Source organism: Monodon monoceros, unplaced genomic scaffold, assembly GCF_005190385.1.
Source record: "Monodon monoceros isolate NGI ecotype Baffin Bay Population unplaced genomic scaffold, NGI_Narwhal_1 Super_Scaffold_13, whole genome shotgun sequence".
Taxonomy (NCBI): Eukaryota; Metazoa; Chordata; class Mammalia; order Artiodactyla; family Monodontidae; genus Monodon; species Monodon monoceros.
In genome coordinates this window covers 15,206,576-15,230,432 of record NW_021703769.1, presented here as the reverse complement: position 1 = coordinate 15,230,432, position 23,857 = coordinate 15,206,576, and the positions used below count along the sequence as shown (strand labels likewise).

The following is a 23,857-nucleotide window of genomic DNA, read 5'->3' as shown; positions in this document are numbered from 1 at the left end:
TTCCACAAAAAGGTCTTGGCAGTAGAAGAACCAGGGTCAAGAAAGGCCTTCGTGGTCTACAGTTCTCACACGGAGCCTTCGGCCCCAAACCACCAAGCCGGTTCGAGAAGGCTGGGACTAGATCCGGACTGTCTTGAGAGAAAGCCTCCTCTCAGGAGGGTAGGTATGCAAGCTTTGAAACAGGGCGTCCTGCTCGCAGTTCTCCCGTTTGTGTGTGAAACGTGCAGAGAGCACACGCTCGCCTTTGATCCTTGTGTAAAGGGAACCCTCCTAACTTCACGGAGAAGGGAAACGGGCGCAGGAGATCAATGACTAATGGGGATTAGAACCCAGGTCTCCTACCGTGGTAGCCCCGCCCTCTCTGCGCCGGTGGCGCCGGCTCGGAGCTCCCCCCACGTACCCGCAGCCCTACCCGGGGCCAGGTGAGGGCTCTCCCCGCCTCCCGTCGCGGGGGCAGAGATGCCCCCCACCTGGGGCTTCTAGAAGGCTGAGGGGTCCCAGGTGCGGGGCGGGGTCCGAGCGCGCCCGCGATTGGCGCGCGGGGCGGCGGGGGAGGTAAAGGCCAGGGGCAGAAGGGGGTGGGAAGAACCCGGCCGCCCCGCGCGCCCCCGCTGCCGGGGTGAGCGCACGTGGGCGCCGAGCGCGGGGCCGCGCGCCCACCATGAACTCCAGCGGCCCGGGTTACCCGCTCGCCTCGCTCTACGCGGGCGACCTGCACCCCGACGTGACTGAGGCCATGCTCTACGAGAAGTTCTCGCCCGCTGGCCCCATCCTGTCCATCCGCGTGTGCCGCGACGTGGCCACCCGCCGCTCGCTGGGCTACGCCTACATCAACTTCCAGCAGCCGGCCGACGGTGAGCCCCTGGGGGAGGGGGGCGGACCGACCCACCTACAGACAGGCAGACAGCATCCCAGCCACCCGCGCGCGCTTTCATCTCTGGCTAATCCTGCAAAATCTTCCATTTTGCAGCAAGGGAAACTGAGGTCCAGAGATACAAGGCCTAGGAAGGGGCTCCGAAAGGCCCCGGAGACAGGAACTAGCAGTTAGTGTGCTCCTACTGTGTTTTACTGGTGCTCCGTTTTCCGGAAGAGCTGTTAAGACAGTGAAAACAGCCAAGGGCTTTGGGGTCAGCCAGACCTGGGATTAGAAAGCCGGCAGCTGTGCGGCTTTGAGCAAATGAATCATTCCGAGCTTCAGTTGCCTGTCTGCGAAATGGGGGAGGTACCTTGCTTTATAGCGTGATCGGAGGATGAGCAATTGAAAGCACCCGGTGAGGAAGATGCCCGAGAACACACGGGTGATGAGCGGGGCAGCCGCGAGAGCTCAGCCTCGGGCTGTGGCCTTTCCCGGCAGCCGGAGCCGAGGTCTGCACCAGGCGCCTCCACCTTCGGGAACCGAGAAAAGCTGCCTGCGCTCCAGGCTCCACGACCCGTTTCTCGGAGCTGATAGGATTGATCAGAGCTTGTCAGCTAGATGTTGAGTGGAGAGGAGAGAGATTAGAGCGCAGGGTTTTGTTGGAGCTCTGCCACTAGGATGCGAGCTTGAGCAAGATTTCAGGCTTGGCATCTCCATCTGTAAAGTGGGGCTAAGCCTTATTACCCAGTAGCATGGAAGGAATGGAGGGCTTTGTCTATGAAGTAGCTCCAGTATCACGTGGTACATCGTAAGCCCTCGGTAAGTGCTAACCCAAGAAAAATCATAATAACTATAGCGTTCAGGTGTAAGACTCCAGAAATATAACCAAAAGAAACCTGCCCCAGCCAAGTCCAAAAGGGGGTGCCTATACTCTGAGTCTCCTGGGAGGATGGGGAGGTTCCCTGATCTGGGAGTTTGCTGTGATGGTTCTGCCGGTTTCCCAGCAGGTGGCAGAGCTGGATTCCTGGGAGCCTTCCCCTCTGCTCTGCTTTACCCACCCACTGCCTCTTGCCATCTTCCTCCAAGCCCTGTGCAACCTGACCTTTTTGCCAGACTTCATAGATGGAGAAACTGAGCTCCAGACAGCAGAAGGATTTTACTCCTGGGTGTTTATGGCAGGACTAGATGGAAAACCCAGACTTCTTGAAACTTGCCCCCTGAGTATTCCACAGTTCCCCTCCAAACCCTCTGAAACCAGAGGTGTCCCTGAAGCAGGGGACAGCATACCACCTTGCAGAAGGATGGGCATAGGCTGTTGTTTTTAGACATACTACTGTTTACCAGACACCTATTTTGTGCCAGGCACAAAGTACAAGGCGCCTTGCACACCTTATTTAATTTTCAGTCTGTCTGACAACCTGGAGGCAGGTGGTATTCTCTCCCTTTGTTAGATTTAGAAAGGTGGGTAATATTATCATCATCCCCTCTTTACAGGTATAGAAGTGAGCTCAGGGAGGTGATGTTCACTTCCCCGAAAGCCATACTTCCTTGGGATCAAATCTCAACTCTGCTGCTCAGCACCTCTGGGCTTCAGTTTCCTCAAACTGCTGCCACCCTTGTCATAGGGACCCTCCTGATCTTTCCCCTTTCTGAGCCTCAGTTTGCCCTTCTGTAAAATGGGGATAGGAATTCCTGCTCACGTCATTATGGTGAAGAGTTGAAGGAGATCCTACCTGGAAGGTGGGAGGAGCACCACACACATGAATTCTTTCTGTTTATCCCTCCTGAGCCTTCAAGCTCTTATCCCAAGTGAGACCCAGACAGTGGCTCTTTTCTTTTTTTCTTTTTTGGCTCAGTTCCCAACTACACTCCTTGGGGCTCAGGGAAAGAAAATCCCCTTCACTAGCTCCTTTCTCTCCTCTTGTCCAGCGGAGCGGGCACTGGACACAATGAACTTTGAGGTGATCAAAGGCCAGCCCATCCGCATCATGTGGTCCCAACGAGACCCAGGACTTCGCAAGTCAGGTGTCGGCAACATCTTCATCAAGAACCTGGAAGACTCCATTGACAACAAGGCCTTGTATGACACCTTCTCCACCTTTGGGAACATCCTCTCTTGCAAGGTGGGTGTGCCTCTTGGGGGGGGGGCGGTTCTGTGTTAGACACCTGTGTGGTGGTAGAGGGATACCAAGCAGCACCTCATCGGTAAAGATCCAGGTTCAGCAAGCACCTGAATGGTAGTTGCTCTCAGTTTTAGCGGTCACCTAAACTGGCTCTTGCTGTGTAACCACCTCCTAACTTCGTGGCTGTCAACAGCTGTGATTTATTCCGCTCGTAATTCAGCCGTTGGCGGTTGGGACTGAGCTCGGCCGAGCAGTTCTTCTGCTCTTGGCTGGGTTCCTTTGTTTGCCCACTGAGAGCTGGATGGCTCTGCTTCTAGGGAGTGGGTGGTTGTCAGCTGGACCGTCTCGGCTTTCCTCCCTGTGGGCTTTCATCCTCCAGCAGGCTAGCCCAGGCTATTCTCATGGCAGTAGCAGGGTCCCAGGAGACAGAGTGGAAGCTCGCCTGGCCTTTTGAGACCTAGGTTCAGAACTAGCGCACTGTCATTTTGTTGCGTTCTACTGGCCAAAGTAAGTCATGAGAACAGCCCAAATTCAGAATGAGAGGGCAGTAGAAATTATAGGACAAAGCAAGTAGGTACAGGAAGGCCATGATGGCAATGGACCAGACCTTGTCTGTAACATTTCTCTTATAATAGAACGGAAGTTTCCTAGGAGTAGGGATCTTGTTCTTATTCACCACTGTATCCAAGTACCTGAGATGTGAAAACATAGTAGGTGCTCAATAAATATTTGTTGAGCTAATGGCTGTATTATCATTTGGGAAGGGCTGTGATCATTTCTCTGACTTTGTAGTTGAGGGTCAGGGGCCATGCAGCATATCAGTCTGTCCTGACAGGGCTTAACCCTGGGTGTTTTGCCCGCTAGATTTTATAAGGGGGGCTGGTCAGTTACCCTGCAGCCTTTGGCATGTCCAGCCTTCTGGGGAGGCAGCAGGGGGGATGGGGAGTGATGGCACCCTCTGTGTTAGAACTCTTCCTTGACTCCTACTATGTGCCAGGCACAGTCCTGCAGTTCTCAAGTGAGGCCTCACCACCTCCCTGTGAGTGAGGGGATATCCCTGTGACTCAGAGGGGCAAACAGACTAGAGGAGGTGCAGTAGCTGCGAAGGGCATGCCATGATAGACAGAAAGGGCTGTTTCCTGTCTTTGAGGATCAATGGAAAAGAGAGAGAGTCTTAACTGTGTGCTAGGTTCTTACAGCGGTAACAGCAGATTTATCCAGAACTTTCTATGTGCTAGATTTTCTGCATACGCATCCTCACTGAATTTCCCAAAATGGCCTCTTGAGATGCAAATAGGAGGACCCCGGAGTTACCCTGGAGGGCAGAGAGGCTCAGAGTTGGGGTTACTTGTTCACAGTTATATATTATAGGGGTGGGAGGTCAGTGGCCAAGGCAGGATCTGAACCAATGGGTTTGCTGGCTTAGCTGAAGCTAACTTAACAGGGAAGAGTATGTCTGTCCCCGTTATCCAGGCCTTGAGGCTTCCACGGAGGATTGGACAGAAAGTTCTGTGAGACTTGGGCAAGTCTTTGCAGGCCTAATGAAGCCCTGTTATGGGCCTGGTTAGATACAAGGCATTCAGTGTGGTCCGTGCCCCTGGTGTTTGCTTTTAGGTTTTATGAGGATGGCTGGTCAGTTACCCTATAGCCTCTGGCGTGTCCACCCTTCTGGGGAGATGGCAGGGGTAGGGGGAGAGGTTGGGAGTGATGGCACCCTCTGTGTTGGAACTATTCCTTGCGTGCTACCAAGTGCTCTCAGGCTGGTTGGAGATGGTGAGACTTTTAGGAACAGCTGGACATTGGGCTCTGAGGGGAATGCATGGGGATCCGGGGAGTCAAAGACCCAGAAAGGAGAGTGCCCTGGGGCTGAGGAAAGTTTTCTGAGGCACTGTGGAACTCCACTAGGCTTGGGGTCACGCCACTCAAGTTCAAAGTTCAGCCCAGCCTACCGAGCAGAGAGCCAGCATGACATAGTCAGCCAGACCTTGGACTTTGGGGCCAAGTGTCCTGGGTTCAAATCCTGCCTCTTCCACTTCCTGGCAGTGTGGCCTTGGGCTGGTTGTTTAACCTCTCCATACCTCAGTTTCCTCTATAAAAGGGGGCAGTGGTAGAACCTACCTCTTAGGGTGGCTGTGAATGTATATTAACTCACATAATCGTCACAATATAGATAGCCCTTGAAAGAGTAGCGAGCATCTCATTAAGCGTCTACAGGAATCAAATAGTTACTTCTGCTGGCTGACCTCGGACAAGTCATTTATTCCCATTTTCCCCAGTTGGGCAGCTGGGGCTCAGAGGTTAAGAACTGCCTGGAAGGGTTCTGATGACAAATATAACAGTATGTGATGCCCTTAGCGGGTGCTTGGCGCAGAGTGGAACCCAGTCAATGTGATTAAATCTGAGTGACAGACCTGGGCTTGAGTTGAAAGCAGAGGGACCCTGCTTGGGGTTGGAGGGGTGCGTGTTGGGTGTGGACTTGGAAGCAGGACTTGTGAAGGGCCAATTGGAGAGCCTCAAATGCCAAGTTGGTATAGTTCTGTGGATTATAGGAGCTACTGGAGATTATTTCCCAGAGGGACATGATCACAGTTACATTTTGGAAAAAGCGTCCCAGTGGTCAGCCCAGAAGCTGGGTTGGGAGGCTGGGGTGGTGGTCGAGGCAGAAAATGTCACTTAGTTGAGCCGGGGCGGTGGCTGCAGGGAAGAGTGGAGCCGTGGACCCCATGAGATGGTCATTAGGGGTCTTAGTGCAAGTTCAGCCAGAGGGACAGGAACTCTGTGAACTGAAGATCTTTCCCATTCGTGAGGTCTGTCCTAACTTGAGTCGGGAGCCCTACAGAATGGGGGTAGTATGTTTGTGGGTCTTTTCAAAATTTGAAACAAGTTTGCTGTTGAAATAATAGATTAATTGGTAAAGTTTAAACAACCTGGAAAGGAATAAAGTAAAAAAGCTTTCGTCGCTTTCAACTCTAGTTCCCGGAAATAATTATTAACAGTTTTGTGTGTGTGTGTTTTAAAAATTTCCCTGCCAAAATATGGAAGCAACCTAAGTGTCCATCAATGGATGAATGGATGAAGATGATGTGGTTTTATATACACAGTGGAATACTACTCAGCCATAAAAAAGAATGAGATTTTGCCATTTGCAGCATGTGGATGGACTTGGAGGGCATTATGCTAAGTGAAATAAGTCAGACAGAGAAAGACAAACACTATATGATATCACTTATATGTGGAATCTAAAAATTACAGCAGACGAGTGAATATAATAAAAAAAAGCAGACTCACAAATACAGAGGACAGATACAGAGAACAAACTAGTGGTTACCAGTGGGGAGGGGGACGAGGGGCAAAATAGGGGACGGGGAGTGGGAGGTACATACTATTGGGTTTAAGATAGGCTCCAGGGCTTCCCTGGTGGCGCAGTGGTTGAGAGTCCGCCTCCTGATGCAGGGGACACGGGTTCGTGCCCCGGTCCGCGAGGATCCCACATGCCACGGAGCGGCTGGGCCCGTGAGCCATGGCCGCTGAGCCTGCGTGTCCGGAGCCTGTGCTCCGCAATGGGAGAGGCCACAACAGTGAGAGGCCCGAGTACCGCAAAAAAAAAAAAAAAAAAAAAGATAGGCTCCAGGATGTATTGTACAACACAGGGAATCGAGCCAATATTTTGTAATCACTGTAAATGGAAAGTAACCTTTTAAAAATGGTATATAAATTAAAAAAAAATAACCATCCCACACTTTCTCTCTTCCTGCTTTCCTTCCTTCCTTCTTTCTTTCCCCTCTCTTCCTCAATTTCTCAATCTTTCTCTATTTCTTTGTCTCTCTCGCTCTCACTTTCCAAAAGTTTCCCCTAAATATGTATTTCTTGTGTTAGCGGAAACACAATTGAATGTTACCAAAAAATGCCAAAAGGTTTCTCAAAAGCATAGATGCCCACTTTAACCCAAATGGGCTTGATTTTTTCCCCCCACTTAACAGTATACCTTACAGGTAACCCTGCCAGCCGTGAAATCTACCACATTCTCTTCAACTATGCACATACAGCAGACCAAGATGAATATGCTGTAATTTACTTAACCAGTCTCCTCTTGATGGATCTCGGGTTGTTTCTAACTTGCAGTTAGATACAAAGATGCAGAAAGGGGGGAAGGTGGCTGGAATCTAATCCTTTTATCCATCGCTTTAGGAAGGTCATTAAAAGCTGGTCTGTGGTATAGATGAGATCTGCATTCAGTTTGAGGACTCTATCCCTCCTTACTGTGTGATCTTAAGCAAGTAGATTGACCTCTTTGAGCTTTCGTTTCCCATCTCTAAAATAGGGCTGTTGTGCGAGATAGGATTGTCTTCACAGGCACAGAGCGAGCACTCAGATATTAGTCATTATTGCCGTTGCCATCCTTTTTCTCAGTTGGATGCTTTTCATGTCCTGTTTCCCTGTGGCCCAGGTAGTGTGTGATGATCGTGGCTCCCGAGGCTTTGGCTTTGTGCATTTTGAGACCCACGAGGCTGCACAGAACGCCATCAGCACCATGAACGGGATGCTGCTGAATGACCGCAAAGTGTGAGTGGTGGGATGTGGGTGGCGCCAGGGCTAAAGGAGCAGAATCATGGTACCACCACCTTAGGACCCATAGTACTGCCACCGTCTAATGGGCGCCTGGCACTGAGCTATTCTTCCTGGCAGTATGACCTCGGACGTGTTGCTCAATCTCCCAGGGACTCCCTTTCCTCAAGTAAAACATGGGGCTGCTGGTATGCGTTAGAGGAGTTCTGAGTAGCAAATGGGGCGATGCTTTAGAAATTCTAGCAGGAACAGCTAATGGCCAAATCATCAGTGGACAGAGTGATTTTTGTCTGTTTTCCAGCCTTCTCAGCATGGCGGTGAATTTTATTAAACCTTTTGTTTCCTGAGATCTGGGGACAGGAAGGAAGGTTGGCATATGCTTAGCCTGCCATTTTCATGCCTTTAAGTTTGGCATCATCCCCGCTTCACAGATGGGAAAGTTGAGGTGCAGATGCTGGAGAGAATCTGCTCTGGCCGTTGCCTCCCCCAGTTCTGGTTCTGCCCATCAGATGGCCCAGCCCCATGCCCGAGACTGAGCAGTGGAGGAAGCTTTGGGGTGGGAGATGCACCCAGAGCCATTTTGTCCAGAGTTTCTCAGGGTAGCCTCCTGTCAGTGAACCAGAACTTTGGCGGGCTTTTCCCAGTTCTCCAGAAGTGTGTTTCTATCTTTGTCAGCTTTCAGTTTGCCTGTTTTCCTTTGTCACTCAGCTTCCTTCCATTTTTGGTGTCATCTATATCTCGTTTGTGCTAAATGTCTTATATCAGGGGTCCCCAACCCTCGGGCCGCAGACCGGTAGTGGTCTGCCGCTTGTTAGGAACCGGGCTGCACAGCCGGAGGTGAGTGGTGGGTGAGTGAGGGAAGCTTCATCTGCTGCTCCCCATCGATAGCATTACCGCCTGAACCATCCCCCCATTGCTCGCATTACCGTCCAAATCATCCCCACCCCCGTCCGTGGAAAAATTGTCTTCCACGAAACCGGTCCCTGGTGCCAAAAAAGTTGGGGACCGCTGTCTTATAGGTACCATCAAATTTTCTTATGCTTGCTTTGTTTTTCTTAATCTAGGATACTTTCCTAGATGTGTTTATGTGGACTTGGAAATTACAGTTTTTAAAATTCATAATGTATTTAAATGATTTCAGTGCCCCCCTCCCCCACCCCAGCAATACTGGCATAAACCACATCTGGTTCTCTCACAGCCACTTCCCCAGTGCACCCAATACGTGTTAAATGAATAAGCAAATCCCTGTGATGTGAGTTTGATCCCCAGTTTTACAGGAATGAACACTGAGGCTCAGAGAGGTTAAGTAACTTGCCCAGGGTCGCACAGCTTGGTAACTGCAGAGCGAGGATTCAAGCCCTTGTCTGTGTGACTCCCAGATTTGTGCTCTTATCTCCTGAGCACTCAGCTGCCTCATGTGCAGTAGGAGATCCTGTGCATTTGCCCCAAGAATGAAGTCATCTTAACCTTACGCTGGAACATAGAAGCTTGGCTGTTGGAAGTGGTCAGTCCTTGGATGTATGCCATCTAAGGAGCATTGCCCCGCCCAGTCCCTTGATGAGGGGTACAGAGATCCTGGAGGCCAGCGGCAATTGACTCAAGTGACCCAGGCTTACTGGGTGGGCCGGGGCAGGGATGGGGGTGGCCGACGGCAGCCATAGGCAGCTGCCTACCCTGTTGGCGTGTCCACAGCTTCGTTGGCCACTTCAAGCCCCGACGGGAGCGGGATGCAGAGCTGGGAGCTCGGGCCATGGAGTTCACCAATATCTACGTGAAGAACCTCCACGTGGACGTGGATGAGCAGTGCCTGCAGGACCTCTTCTCCCAGTTTGGTGGGCGTGTTCCCCAAGGGAGTTGGGGATCACTTCTCTTCTACTCCCAGCTTGGGCTGGGACGGGGGTGGCCCCTGGGGCTTCCTGAAGACTTGGGAGAAGGGAGGGGCCGTCTCAGGGCTGCCCGACTCCCCTTTGAGACAGGTTGCCCTTCCTAGGGAAGACACTGAGTGTCAAGGTGATGAGGGATGATGGCGGCCACTCCCGCGGCTTTGGCTTTGTCAACTTTGAGACACATGAGGAAGCCCAGAAGGTAGGAACCTCCCCATGGCCCTGTCTCTTGGAGGAGGTGCGGAGCCAGGACTAGGAAGAAGGGAGGTCAGGAGCAGAGGGCTCCAGCTGCCTGTGGAGGAAATAGTCCCTCCCCAGCATGGGTCCACACAAGCCAGGGCCCTTCCTGCCTGGGGTGAAGGCAGATGCCTTCAGCCTCCTCCGGTTGCTTCCATACCCTGAGGCTGGCTGGCTTTTCATAGAATCTTGCAGCATGGGAGCTACTAGGGGCCTTTGAGACAGCCATTACCCTCTTCTTGAATTGATCGTGAGATTGAGGCCAGGGAGGGGAAGTGCCATGTTATTTCTTGCTTCCAAGACTTTGAAAATATTGTTTTCTCAAAACACTTCCCCTCCCCTACTCTTTAGACCAATGCTGTCCAATAGAAATATAACATGAGCCGCATGTGCAGTTCAAAATTGTCCAGTAGCCACATTAAAAAGGGTTAAAAAAACCCTGCAACTTTAATAATATATTTTATTTAACTTATTCAAATTATCGCTTCAATGTGATATGATATTGATATAATTGATGGTGATGTAATATTTACATTGATAAAAATTGAGATTTTACAGTCCCTTTTTTGTACTACGTCTTTGAAATCTGGTACCTCTAGTCCATGTCAGTTCAGATTAGCGATTTTTCCAGTATTCAGTAGCTGCGTGCAACAAGTGGTTGCCCTGTTGGACAGCGTAGCTGTAGATTATTGATGGGTCTCAGCTTATACTTTTCCCTCCTTTAGGAAGCCACCTCTTCCTGTCCTCAGTGCTTCTGACAAGGTGCCCCTCCTGTCTGTCTCCATCATTAGCTCAGATCTCCATGGATAGAACTGAGGGCAGGGGCTGGGTCTCATGTCACCATTAAATCTCTAGCATTTCACTGCTGGTAGGTACCAGATACATATCTACTGAGCAAGCGAATGGTACTAGGTCACAGCGTGAGTAACAAAGCAGGGATAATGTCCGATTTTGCCTCCCACCATGAAGCTCTTTCCGTAGCTCCTGCCCCATTAAGATCACTGGTCATGGGAGAGCTCAGCTCATAGTGGATTCTGGATGGAGACCTGGATCCTGGGGCCACCTTGATAGCAGCCACTTCTCACTGAGCACTTACCACAGGCAAGGTGCTACCTGATTTTGCAGACACTGTCCTGTCTCCTCCCACCAGTGTGGGCTCTACTGTGGTTATCAGGTTCCACCAGGTTGTAGCTAGGAGGAGAGAGCACTGGGATTAGAACCAACTCTTTCTGGCCCTGAAGTTTTGTTCTTAAGTAAAGGGCTCCTTTGAAAGGTAACTTCTTGTGTCTCCTTGGACATGTCCCACCCTCTCTGTAGACTTTGGTTTCCCCAACTATAAAATGACAAGTTGGAGTAGAGCAGTGAAGCTGGCAGGGGAAACCATAGACTCCAAGGTCTTGGAGACTTTGGTAATGACCTGTTTTTGGGGTTTTTTTTTAAGATTTATTTTTTATTTATTTATTTATTTTATGCTGCATCGGGTCTTAGTTGTGGCGCACAGGATCTTCGTTGAGGCATGCGGGATCTTTCGTTGCAGCACGTAGGCCCTTTGTTGTGGCGCACGGGGTCTAGAGTGTGTGGGCTCTGTAGTTTGTGGCACGCGGGCTCTAGTTGAGGCGTGCCGGCTCAGTAGTTGTGGCGCACGGGCTTAGTTGCTCCACTGGCATGTGGTGTCTTAATTCCCTGACCAGGGATCTAGCCCACGTTCCCTGCATTGTAAGGGGGATTCTTTACCACTGGACCACCAGGGAAGTTCCCTGCTAATGACCTTTAAGACTGCTATGGATCAGGCAGTTCTTGGGCCCCCAGAGTGTTTTTACATATATTTACATATGTTTGCATGTCTAGGTAGGGAAGCAAGTCATTATGTGAAAATATTTACTAATGAACTGACCACTTAAAAAGTCAGTTCCCTTTCAAATATTTCTCCTCCCTAACACAAATGTCTAATCCAAACCTTTGAGTCAGTACTTACATGGGTCTGATTTTTGCAGATAAGTCAATGCCGATTCAGTTCATTATTAGTGGATTGCAGAGAGACATTGCACGTCTGTTTTTTTTTTTTTTTTATGTGACACCAGGTTGGGTCACCGCCCCTGAACAAATTTAGTAACAATTTCTCTCTCCCTCCCTTTTTTTTTTTTATAATTTATCTTTATTTTTATAGTGGAGTATAGCTGATTTACAATGTTATGTTTCTTTCTGGTGTATAGCAACTTGATTCACTTACACAGAGACATCTATATCTACATATTCTTTTTCAGATTCTTACCAGTCTTATACATTCTTTTTCGGTGATTACAGTGTGTTGAGTCAAGTTCTATGTGCTATACAGTAGGTCCTTATGGATTAAGACATTGCACGTCTTGCAGAAGATGTAGGAATTCATGCAATCAAAGCCACTGACGGTTTGGGGTGTGGCGGGCTTAGGCCAGTTAACTGAAGAAAAGAAAAATCAAGGGTTAAGAAGCAAATGTTTCTAAAGTCCTCATAGCAAAAACGGCTCTCTGTGCTGTGAAACCCAACATGAAGGATGTTGATTACGCCATCACGCCCTTTGGAAAGAATTATGCTTGTCGCTTTGCTCTAATCGTCAGCGTGTAGGTACAGTTAGAACCTAAATGTTAAATCATGGGAAACTTTGCAAATTTCAATTTCACTTTTTCAAGTAGAGCCCAAATCAATTTTTTAAAATTCTATAGTTTACTCTGGAATTCTGTCCCATGTTTTTAAAAAATGGATTCACTTTAAATGGCCTGGATTCTGGTACTAATTATTCTCAGCCAACAAGGCCAGCCTGGCTTGCAGGTGGCCCCGTCTGGGCCCAGAAGAGGGGACTGGAGGACAGGGCTAAGGCCAAGGCCTCATGGGGGTGGTTACCAAGCCCTCTGGCTGCCTCTTCTCTGCACAGGCTGTGATGGACATGAACGGGAGGGAGGTGAGTGGACGGCTGCTCTATGTAGGCCGGGCCCAGAAGCGGGTGGAGCGGCAGAATGAGCTGAAGCGCAGGTTCGAGCAGATGAAGCAGGACCGGCTGACCCGTTACCAGGTGAGGGACAGGCTTCCTGTGGGGCAGCTGCTTCGATGTGAAAGTGTCTGTGTGTGGGCAACCCTGAATGCGACTCCCTCCTCCAGCAATCCCGCTTCTGGGAACTTGGCTTTAGAGATGCGGGGAGTGGGGAGGGGCTGCACCTTCCAGGTGATGGACTCGCTGAGTGATGGGTGAGGTGCAGGGGTGCTGCATGAGACTGAGAACTGGAGGCTTGGTGGGCGGGGCTTCCAGTGCCCCCTTGGCCCATGTAATCCCCTCCCCCCCACCCCAAGTCATTCTGGGGCTTGGAGGGGAAGGGGCACATCTAGCAGATATCCTTTCCTTCTAGGGTGTGAACCTGTATGTGAAGAACTTGGATGACTCCATCGATGATGAGAAACTGAGGAAAGAGTTCTCTCCCTATGGAGTGATCACCAGTGCCAAGGTGAGGGCCGGGGGCACCCACAGGGGATCGGTAGCCTTCCCCTCCCATCCTCACTGCCCATGCACACCCCCATCCCCGCCCCGGGGCTTCCAGGGATTTGGTGCTGCGCTGCTCCTTCTGGAGTTTGGGAGCTGGGTCTGACCCCATTGGAGTTTGTCGTCCATCTGCAGCCTTGTCTGGGCTGGAGGGGAAGAGGGTAGAAATAGAGTCCCAGTCACACAGCTGGACTTGCTGGGGCTCACTGTAACCGAGGTTCATTCAACAAGCATTTATTGAGTGCCTACTGTATGCCAGATTACAGAAATTTGGGTCTCAGAATTTCCATTGACTTTTGTTGTCTGGTCTTGGCTGGTGACATAACGCCTTTCCGGGCCTCAGTTTCCCCATTTGGAAAATGAGAGGCTTGGGCTGCATCATTCTTCACTCATTCTTCCCCATGTATTGAACAGCTACCGTGTGCCCTCCTAGCACCAGAGATGTGATGTTGGCTCTGTGACCTTGAGCAGATGTCTTCCGAGCCTCATCTATAAGATGAGGGTGGGCGGTGGGCTCCCTGGATGGTTCTGAACCCTGGCTTCTCATTAAAATACCGTGGAGAGCTCTTAAATAGACACCTGAGTCAGAGAAACTGAATGTAGAGCTCTGGGCATCTTAATTTTAAAAGCTCCCCACGTAATTTTAAGAAGACCTAGTGTTCGTTCATTCCATACTTGAGCACCTGCTGTTTTGCCAGGCCCTGTGGGAAGCACACAGGAATAAGTCAGACGTAGTCCTTGCCCTTGAGTAACTTATAGTCTAGTGGGGAAGTCGGATGCATCACTAACTCAAATCTACTGTAGGGTGGGGTGGGGTTGGGGTAAGTGGAGGAGGCAGAGCTGCGGGAGCTCAGCAGAACAGGAAGGAGGGCTTCCTGTAAGAAGAGGCAGTGGCAGCAGCGTTTGACTTGACTGTGAGGAGGTAGGGAGCTGCGGGTGGGAATGAAGGACTTTCCAAAGAGGTCAGTGTGGGTGACGGGGCTGAGGACCTCCACGTGTGGTGTGATGGTTGGGCTCTTAGGACGTGGTCTAGAAGTTCTTTTGCCTGTTGAATTCAATTTAAAATGTCCTTCAGGGAGCCTGGTATTTGGGGAAGAGGTTCTAATAATTTCTGAGCTAAGGACGTTTTCCCCAAAAACGTGACAGAAAGCTGTGGGACATGTGAATTAAGCATCAGGAAATCTGATTAAATTTATCAATCAGTAATTGATAAATCTGATTTATAAAAAGCTCTGGGTCCTCTTTCCTGGCAAATGCATACTTGGTGTAGTATTATGGTTGGAAGCTGGGATTTCAAAGTTAATCAGAAGTAGGTCTAAATCCCAGTCCTACCATTAACTACCTGTAGAGCCTGAAGGAAGTGACATTGCCATTTGGACCCTTTTTACCCATCTGTAAAATGGGAGCAACATGATCTACTTCTAGAGGTGTCCTGAGAACTAAAAGGCCTGCAAGTGGAGCACCTGCCCATGATAAGTAGTGAAATAGTGATCTAGTTGCTCACAGACCTTGCGTATAATTTCGGGAGATTCGCTGGCCTCCTTGAGGAGCCCTTGGATGAAGGGATTTGTACAAAATCTGGATTGCTTAGAGTTGACGCACAGTGGGTGGACCGTCTTGTTATAAAATGGGAATTTGACATAAGTTTATAGGTACTTATAAAATTTAATATATTTCCTATTTTATAAACTAGTGATTGAAAATGAGATAACAGTGTTGTAAGCACTTTGTAGAGATTAAGTTCATAGTAAGCTCTGCATGAGTATTTTTTATTATTTATTTTATTTATTTTCTATTTATCTAGGCTGCATTGGGTCTTAGTTGCGGCACGGGAGATCTTCACTGAGGCATGCAGGCTTCTTTCTAGTTGCGGCGCGGGGCTTTTTCTCTCTCTAGTTGTGGCGTGTGGGCTCCAGGGTGTGTGGACTCTGTAGGTTGTGGCACGCGGGCTCTCTTGTTGAGGCGCGGGCTCTCTAGTTGAGGCACGTGGGCTCAGTAGTTGTGGCATGTGGGCTTAGTTGCTCCGAGGCATGTGGCATCTTAGTTCCCTGATAGGGCTCGAACCTGTGTCCCCTGCATTGTAAGGTGGAGTCTTTACCACTGGACCACCAGGGAAGTCCTTGCATAAGTATTAGTTGTACTAATTTTATCTTCTTTAAAACTACCTAACAGAAGTTCTTATTAATTTGCTAAGACAGTATTTTTGTGCCAAGAAAATTTGGCTGTCTCGTAAAGCCTATGGACCCCTTCTGAGGATATGTTTAAATGCATAAAAGAAAACTCATAAGATTACAAAAAACAATTGGATTGAAATATATTTGTTAAAATATGTTCTGCTTTATTAAGGCATCAAACTATAAGATCTAGGGGAATTCCCTGGCAGTCCAGTGGTTAGGACTCCGTGCTAAATATGTTCTGCTTTATTAAGGCATCAAACTATAAGATCTAGGGGAATTCCCTGGCAGTCCAGTGGTTAGGACTCCGTGCTCTCACTGCCGAGGGCCTGGGTTCAATTACTGGTCAGGGAAGTAGGATCCCACAAGCCACGTGGTATGGCTGAAAAAGGTAAAAAAAAACCAAAACTATAAGATCTAGTGAAGTAGTAATGAGCCTAAAAGATTTTGAGATCAGCAATAATTAATGTGATATGAAAATATTCTTCTTGACAAAGTCACAAGCACAGCTAATGCTACTGTATTTTTTCTTTGCCTATATTCAAAATAGAAGGAAATGCTAATGTAAAAATAAAGATGCCATTTTCCCCCCATGTGAGTTCACAGACCCCCAGAATTCTATCCATTGACCTCCCTGAGGGGATCTGTGAACGCTCAGGTCGAGGCCCCTGTATGAGTAGCAAAGTGCAGCTGAAAATCATTGATGTTAGAGCATGGGCTCTAATAGAGCAGATTTAAAATGTTCTCAGCTCAAGTCCTCATGGAGTCAGGCCAGTGTCTCAACCCTAAAAAAAGATCGAGAATCGTATATGCAATATGGATGGGATCCTTGAAGAGAAAAATGTTAGAAAGTCCAGTGAAATCCAAATGAAATCTGCAGTTCAGTTAATAGCATTGTAGATAATAATAGAATTCTACCCATCAGTCAATATTGTAGTTCTGTCCCACTGTTAACATGGTACATTTGTCAAGCTAGGTGAAAGATATACAGCAACTCTGTACTATTTTTGCAACTTTTCTATAAATCTAAAGTCATTCCACAATAGAAAGGTTATTTTAATAGAAAAATTTTTTTAAAAAAAGGCTAAGAACCTCTTCCCCAGACTCCTAAAGAACTTGGCTCTGTGCCTTGCCGAGGCAATGGAGGTCTACCAGCACCGTACATTAGGTTTGAGTTGTGGCTAATGTATGACCCACTGGCTAGGTGAGTCATTCTTTTTTTTTTTTTCTCCTCCATAATAGTAAGGAATTTTGTTTCTATCGCAAAGAAAATGAACACAATAAAGCACCAAAAATACAAATTCAAATCATTTTCCTATTCCATACAAATCTCTTTCATGGAGTCTCTAGGAAATATAACTCTTAAGAGCATCTTACTTTGTCCATAATTCACAAATGAACTAAAGAACTGTATGGATAGTTTAATAAAACCCGAGGAGTAGTTGAAATGCAGATTTTTCATTATAGTGACCCCTACAGAAAGGTTTAAGATTGTAGCCTGGCCGAAGAACCCTGCCCCTAGATATTAACCTGTCCCAAACTACCATCCCACTTCATTTTAGCCGCACGGGCGAAGGCAGATACAGTAACGATTTAAGCCGGCTTTCCATCACCGCTTAGGAAAATCTTTTCAGAAGGAAAATTTAGAGATCAAAATTAACTCTGAAATGCAGCTGTTCTCCCTAATTCTGGGGAATGGTCTAGTAAACGATGAGCAGCCCTCATTAGCAAGTGGACCGGTCTTGGACAAGTCACTCTGAGCCTCACTTCCATCACCTGTAAAGTGGGAGTGGCCATGCCTCCCTGCTCAGGTGGCTGCACCTGTCGAGTAAGAAGGCGTGTCACATCTTCTTTATCCATTCATCCGATGATGGCATCTGGCATACGGTGGGCCCCAGTAAATGTGTGGGTGAGAGAGGACCCCCCCCCTTAATCGCAGTTTCTCCTGGGTACCCTCAGTACTGGGCTGGGCCCCCCAGGGGGTGGGGAGCGTGGCCCCCGGAGTCTTCCTTCTCCACCCCCAGCAGCCCTTGTCTTGTCTTGCTTTTAGGTGATGACAGAGGGTGGCCACAGCAAAGGGTTTGGCTTTGTGTGTTTTTCCTCTCCAGAAGAGGCGACGAAGGCCGTGACAGAGATGAACGGGCGCATCGTGGGGACCAAGCCACTGTACGTGGCACTGGCCCAGCGCAAGGAGGAGCGGAAGGCCATCCTGACCAACCAGTACATGCAGCGCCTCTCCACCATGCGGGCCCTGGGCAGCCCCCTCCTGGGCTCCTTCCAGCAGCCTGCCAGCTACTTCCTGCCCGCTACGCCCCAGGTGACCTCCTGTCCGCATCCCTTCCCTGACAGCCAGGTGGGGCAGGAAGATCAGAGCTTCACAGGCAGACAGAGATTCCCAACATGCTTCTGCTGGAAACTCACTCGGCAGGCGGCCGTTGTCACCCCGTCTCTAACAGGGGTAATATTGTCCCTGTCAAGCAGTGCTTCCCGATCCGGGAGAGAATCGTGAATGTTATGCTGAAAGATTGTCTGCAGTCAGATACGTTGGGGAAATATTGCATTAAGCCAAAGAAGCCTTGATTTCTTTACTATGTACCTTCTTCTATCCTGATATGCCAGTAGGCACCATGACTTTCCCAAACTGGCAGAGTACATAGCATTCCCCCAGCTTAGATGATCATTTTTGTGGGACGCCTGCTAACATCTCTCCTGTATGCCAATGTTCTAAGGGGCCTGGTTTGGGGAAGGAGCTTGTGTGACCTGGAGGGAGTAGAAAGATGTCTGTAGAAAGATGAATGGCTCCGAGGATGGGAACGTTCCTCCCCCTTAGCAGTTCCTCAGGCTGGCACAAGTGACAGTGGGATTGTCGCCCTTTTATCCAGGTCACTGGGCTAGTAGTACTGATCATCAGGGGCAAGGATTGAGCCTGAGATCTTGCCCTGAAGGGGTCAGGGCTAATGGACCTCCTGATGTGGGAAGCAGGAGGCTTAACCCCAGCTTTGTGGGTCTATAATGACCAGTCCCCTGTAGGGGACAGTGGAATTCCCATAGTGGTGTCCCTGAGGGAATGCAGTTTCTCACCTCCCCTGCTGCCAGCCCCCCTCACTCTAGGTCTTTCTGTCCCACACAGCCTCCAGCCCAGGCCCCATACTATGGCTCTGGCCCACCTGTCCAGCCTGCCCCCAGGTGGACGGCCCAGCTACCCAGACCCTCGTGTGAGTGACCCAGCCCCTGCCCTCCACATGGGTCCCGTGGGGCAGCGTGTAACACGGTGGGTTAAGGACACGAGCTTGGGGGTCAAGCCTGGCTCTGCCACTTCCCAGGGTGTTAATTTGGGTGGGTCACGTCACCTCTCTGAGCCTCGGTTTCCTTTTGTGAACGTGGGCCTGAGTGAGATGTGTGTAAATCACCAAGGACAGGGCCGAGCCCGTAAAAGACACACACGCAGCTGTTACCTTCAGTGAGCTCCAAAGGCTCTCCTGATTTGTGACGGTGAAAATTCCTGCAAAGCTGAGAAAATAATACTCCTTTGGCACTACTGTTGATGAATGGTCCTTCTCTAAGAGTGACGTTCACCCTGACCTGAAGCTGCCCTGGGGGACCAAGCTGTGTGGTCCTGGTACCTATGCCTCTCGGGGTCCCGGGTAGACAGAAGTTGGCTTTGTAACTGCAGATTTCCAGCGCGCTCCCCTGGAGTTCTGGGTCTGCCAGTGAATTCACTCCTCTTTCTGCTGCAGAATTTTCTGGTTCCCCTTCCCATCCCCTTCCTCACCCCAGAACTGTCAGGGTGCAGCGTGCCCGCCTGATTGTCCCCCTCCACCTAAACTTTCTCCATATTCTCTGTGCCGCAAGCCGCCTACCCGCCTGCGGCCTCGGTTGTCCAGCCAGCAGCCGTGTCTCGGCGCCCCTCGTTCCCCATCGGCAGTGCCAGGCAGATCTCCACCCACGTGCCGCGCCTGGTGCCCCACGCCCAGGGAGTGGGTGAGTGTGGGCAGGGCTGGGAGGAATGGAACAGAGGGTGGGTGCGGTGGTGGGCAGGGGCTTGCTGCTGGTAGGGAGTCAGAACCGGCTTCCACGGTGACCCTGCCGCTGGCCCCCTTGGAGGGCAGTGCCGGCATCTGAGGCCATGCAGTGGGCTCCAGGGTCAGGGTCCTACCGACCCAGTTCCGGGGCTGACTCACTCTGTGGTCGTGCTACCTACTGTACCTGGTATCCTCTTGTCTAAAATCTGGGCGAGGGACTTCCCTGGCGGTCCAGTGGTTAAGACTCTGAGCTTCCACTGCAAGGGGCGTGAGTTCGATCCCTGGTCGAGGAACTAAGATCCCACATGCCGCGCAGCACGGCCAAAAAAAAAAGGTCCAGGTGAAAGCAGTATTCCCGTCGTGTTATGCGGGTGAAAGTGATCATACGTGCAGGGGCGCAGCACCAGATCTGAACCTAAGTACTGCGGCAGCTGTGAACAGGGGAGCAGGTTTGGGCTCTAAGGCAAGCATCCGTTCCTTCATTTGGCAGATGTTTGCACGCCTGTGTGCTGACCCTTTACTCGGTGCTGGGGATCCTACGTGAATGCTGGTTTTGAGGTGTCATGCCTTTGGGTTGCTGTCGGCCTTACCATCCCTGCTTATCTCTTACAGCCAACATCGGTACCCAGACCACAGGACCCGGTATGGCAGGATGCTCTTCACCAAGGGGGCCTCTCCTGACACACAGATGTTCCTTGGCAACACACAACACCCATCGGGTAAGGCTGGCCCAGCTGCCCACTGAGTTTGGGCTCTGGGGGTGCTTGGCCCAGAACCCTGTCTAAGGTGCTGGCCCTGTCTGGGCCTTGGTTTTCTTTCTATCCTTGGCTTGTAAAGTTTCCTTTATGAACATGTACCATCAGAAGAGATATCCCCACCCACCACCCACTAACAGAGGGGAAAAAAGACCAGGATCACATTTTGTTTGTTCATCACAATTTGCTTTGCCTGGGTTATTACCAAAATTAACTTGGGTTTCCTTAGTATTTACTTAGTAAGCAGCGAGGATGTGATCACTCTGCAGAATAGAACTGAAAATATCTTCTGTAATTAAGAGCTGTGTATTTATCTCCCTGCCCCCTAAAAAACTCTCCGAGTCAGCATTTTCAGATCCTGTCTAGAATTTCTGTGGGTATACTTCAAAACTATTTCTTGCAAAATGAACAAGAGGAGGCTTTAGAGAGCAAAATGGTTTTAAAGTTACCAAGATGCGAAAGGGTCGGAAATCATGCTGGGGATGCGGCCATAAAGCTACCCGATTAAAAAGTGCTTTCTTTAGCACCAGGTGGTCAGTAACGTGTGGCTTTCACTTGACAACACGCATAGGGTTCCTAGCACCACGGAACACGTCTGCACTAGGACGTCACTTTGTCGTCTAGTCCACCGTGCCCTTGTTAGGGATTCTGTCCCGCCCGATTGTCCATACCTTGCCCCCTGCTCCCCCTCTTCTAGAGCCTTCCTGGAGGCCTGTGCTCACCCGACGAGGGTAAGCGTTTTGAGGCCTTGCCCATCCATGTGGTTAAGGGATGTGTCCCCGACACCACGTGCAGGTCCAGGAGCCTGCTGTGCGTGTCCCCGGACAGGAGCCCCTGACTGCGTCCATGCTGGCCGCAGCGCCGCTGCACGAGCAGAAGCACATGATCGGTGAGTGGCTGGTTCCTCGACCCTGGAGCAGGAAGGGGGCGCCACCAGCCGGCTTACCTGGTGGGAAGTGCCTTGAGTGGAGGTCAGACGTGGGGACGAGGCCCCCAGCCTCGTGCTGACCCACCTGCCGGGTGGACTTGCCCAAAGGGCCTTTACTTCCCAGGACCCTGTTCATCTTGTCTTAAGACCCTGGTCAGACCAGATGGTCCCGAGATCTCTTCCAGCTCTGCTGTTGTGTGGCTTCGACTCAGGCTGGGAGAGACCCCAGACGTGGGGAGATGAGGGGCCAGGAGGGGGAGCAGAAGGGTAGGGTCTTGGGTTTCTGCCAGGAAGTGGCCTCTAAGGTGAGTGCTGTGGTACCTCACACCTCTCGTGATGGGAAGAGGCTGTCACCGAGTTTCATCGGTCTCCCAGTGCCCACGGCAGGGAGGAAGAACATAAACGTGTCCTGGGAAACAGACATTGTTCCCCCTGGCCCCTGATCTCCCGTGCAGTCCATCTCCATCCCGGCCTCTGTGGCGGGCCCTGCTTAAGGAGGCCGCTACCTGCTGAATGAATGAGCGAGCTTGCTGTGGTTCCCAGGCTCTTTCCTTCACCTAGACCTCCAGACTCTTCTCGGAAGGCCCCCAATGCCCCCATGCCATTGTTTGCTCGGCTCACTTGGGGTTTTGCCACTTTACTACCCACCCCCAGAGAAAAATTCTAAGTGGGCTTCATGGCGGTAGAAGGCTCTTGTAAGCAGTGCCCTGGAAACATCTTCACTCCCCTTGTGGGAGAAGCCCTCCCCCACCACTGGAGGCACCCAGCACCTCCAGCCCCGGCTGCACCCTCCACACGTTGCCCAGATGGGCTGACCACCAACACTAGGCCCCGTCACTCGAAGTGCCCAGTGGTGGAAGGTAAGTTTATCTTGTGTGCTTGGCTCCCCTGTCCCTCCAAGAAGTCAAGTTCAGCATTATCGCATCCCGTCTAGAATTTCAATGTGATCCTTCAAGTGATTTCTTGCCAAATGAACAAGAGTAGTCTTTAAAACAGCAACCAACCTTGTGTCAGAGCCTATGCAGTGTACTTTACACGTACCGTCAAATTTGATTCTTCACACTAGCCTCCAAGGCGGGGTTGGCTATGCTCACTTGGGGAAGAGGCCCCCGAGAGTGTTCAGTGACACACCTGGAGGGAGCAGTTCTGGGACAAAAACCCGGATGCCCCCTCTGCTGCGTTCCACAATACCACCCCAGCCCTGGGATGCCCGGGCTGTCCGCCAGGTGTGTGCATAAGCCTCAGAGGCTGTTCCGTACAGGTGAGCGTCTCTACCCCCTTATCTACAATGTCCACACCCAGCTGGCTGGCAAGATCACGGGCATGCTGCTGGAGATCGACAACTCGGAGCTGCTGCTCCTGCTGGAGTCCCCAGAGTCCCTCAACGCCAAGGTGGGCTGGAGCCTGCGAGGAGCGGGGAGGCCTGGGGGCAAAGGAGGGTTAAGGATCAAGGCCTCTCCTAGGCGAGCTGGTAGGCTGCTGCTTAGACAGGTGAAGCGTATCTTCTTGCTGAAATCAGCTAACACCTGCAGAATGTGGCGGTGGCAGAGGGCCTTAGTGAAGGGCCGGCTACTTCAGCCCCTGCGGCCTCCCTGCAGCTCCCCAGGCAAGACTGTGCGACAGGGCGCTGTGTTCTGACCCAGCCCAAGGGTTAGGGTTCCCCCAGCCGTCTGGCAGTGTAGAAGGTGGCCGTGGGCTTCTGCCATGGGAGCCAGTGAGCACAGTCAGAGGGGGCGGCGGGGCTGGGCGCGGGCCTTCTCGCGTCCGGTGGGCCAAGGCGGGGAGGCAGGGCTCTCCCAGGACCCTGCTGGGGCAGCTGCACCAACCCCTCCCCCGTGTGTCCCACAGGTCGAAGAGGCTCTGGCGGTGTTGCAGGACCACCAGGCCACGGAGCAGACCTGAGTGCACGTGCGCCGGGACCAGGTGGGTGGTGGTCAGGGGAAGGGTGCCAAAGCAGCCGAGCCCAGAAGCTGTACAGAGCTGGGAAGGGACATTCACAGAGAACGCTGTGGTGTCACTGGCTTATCTCGGAGGCACCAAGGGGTTCAGGGGAAGCTGTGACGATCAAAGGCGAGGAGGACAGACTGTGTGATGGGAATTGGCGTGGACTCCAGTGCCGAGTGGGCCGGCCGGCCGGCCGCCCCGGCGGCCTCGCTCAGAACAGGCTGGCCTTCCCCCGGGCACCGCCTGGCCCCACGCAACCTGCCGGAACGCCTGGCTTGGGCTCGTCTGTGTCCTTGCTTGAAGACTGGGTGTCTGCCATGCTTTAGAAACATTTATTTTTTTCATCTCCAGAAAATGGACTCCTTACTCCCTTGGCTGACAAGAGAACCGCGTTTCCTGCTCTTGGCTCTAAGGCCCTGTGAACCGTAACTTCCCAACTGGGCTGTATCTGCACTTGAGCTTTTTGTGGAATGAAGGCTGGTCACCCAGCCAGCCTCTTACCTGTTGCTTTGTGCATTAAAAGTGCTGCAAACTCCGTCTTGTCTCCCAGGAGGCCTTCTTGTGTCAGAGGGAGGTGGGCAGAGCAAAGGGTAGCCTTGACTGGGCTGGGGCTTTGGCTGTAAGAAACAGGAACAGAAACCCAAAGGCGCGCTGCGCTAACACACACAGAGGGCGTGTAAACCGTGCACCAGACAGAGCAGAGCTGCCAGGAACTGAGCAGAATGACCTGTAAGGGCCCCAGAGGAGCAGCCGCCACCCACCAGCCGTGTGGCGGGGGGGGGCTAAGCGGTCGTCACACAGCACTGAAGCTGCTGGTGCCCACGTGTGCACGGGTTCTGGGTGCCCGGCCCAAGCAGC

The 23,857-nt window shown here is 51.2% G+C and overlaps 1 protein-coding gene across 2 annotated transcripts; it reads left to right on the top strand.

The window, feature by feature from the left end:
* The first annotated feature begins 661 nt into the window (after positions 1 to 661).
* PABPC1L (poly(A) binding protein cytoplasmic 1 like) lies at positions 662 to 23,522 on the top strand. Of its 2 annotated transcripts, XM_029221186.1 has the most exons (15): positions 662 to 854; positions 2,786 to 2,979; positions 7,427 to 7,542; positions 9,238 to 9,377; positions 9,536 to 9,630; positions 12,577 to 12,714; positions 13,046 to 13,141; positions 17,401 to 17,808; positions 18,481 to 18,565; positions 19,203 to 19,331; positions 19,985 to 20,091; positions 20,923 to 21,016; positions 22,317 to 22,447; positions 22,904 to 22,978; positions 23,351 to 23,522. In XM_029221186.1, exons 1-14 carry the CDS (start codon positions 662 to 664, stop codon positions 22,955 to 22,957), a joined length of 1,980 nt encoding a protein of 659 aa, XP_029077019.1. In that variant the 3' UTR covers positions 22,958 to 22,978; positions 23,351 to 23,522. The 2 variants fall into 2 exon arrangements, with proteins under 2 accessions (XP_029077019.1, XP_029077020.1); XM_029221187.1 differs by lacking the exons at positions 18,481 to 18,565; positions 19,203 to 19,331; positions 19,985 to 20,091; ... (2 more) ...; positions 22,904 to 22,978; positions 23,351 to 23,522 and having other exon boundaries at positions 17,459 to 17,505.
* The last annotated feature ends 335 nt before the right edge of the window (positions 23,523 to 23,857 follow it).

Coding starts and splice junctions, on each gene's coding strand:
- PABPC1L (XM_029221186.1), top strand. CDS start 662: ATGAACTCCAGCGGCCCGGGTTACCCGCTCGCCTCGCTCTACGCGGGC. Junction 855..2,785: donor CTTCCAGCAGCCGGCCGACG/GTGAGCCCCTGG, acceptor CCTCTTGTCCAG/CGGAGCGGGCACTGGACACA. Junction 21,017..22,316: donor CGAGCAGAAGCACATGATCG/GTGAGTGGCTGG, acceptor TGTTCCGTACAG/GTGAGCGTCTCTACCCCCTT.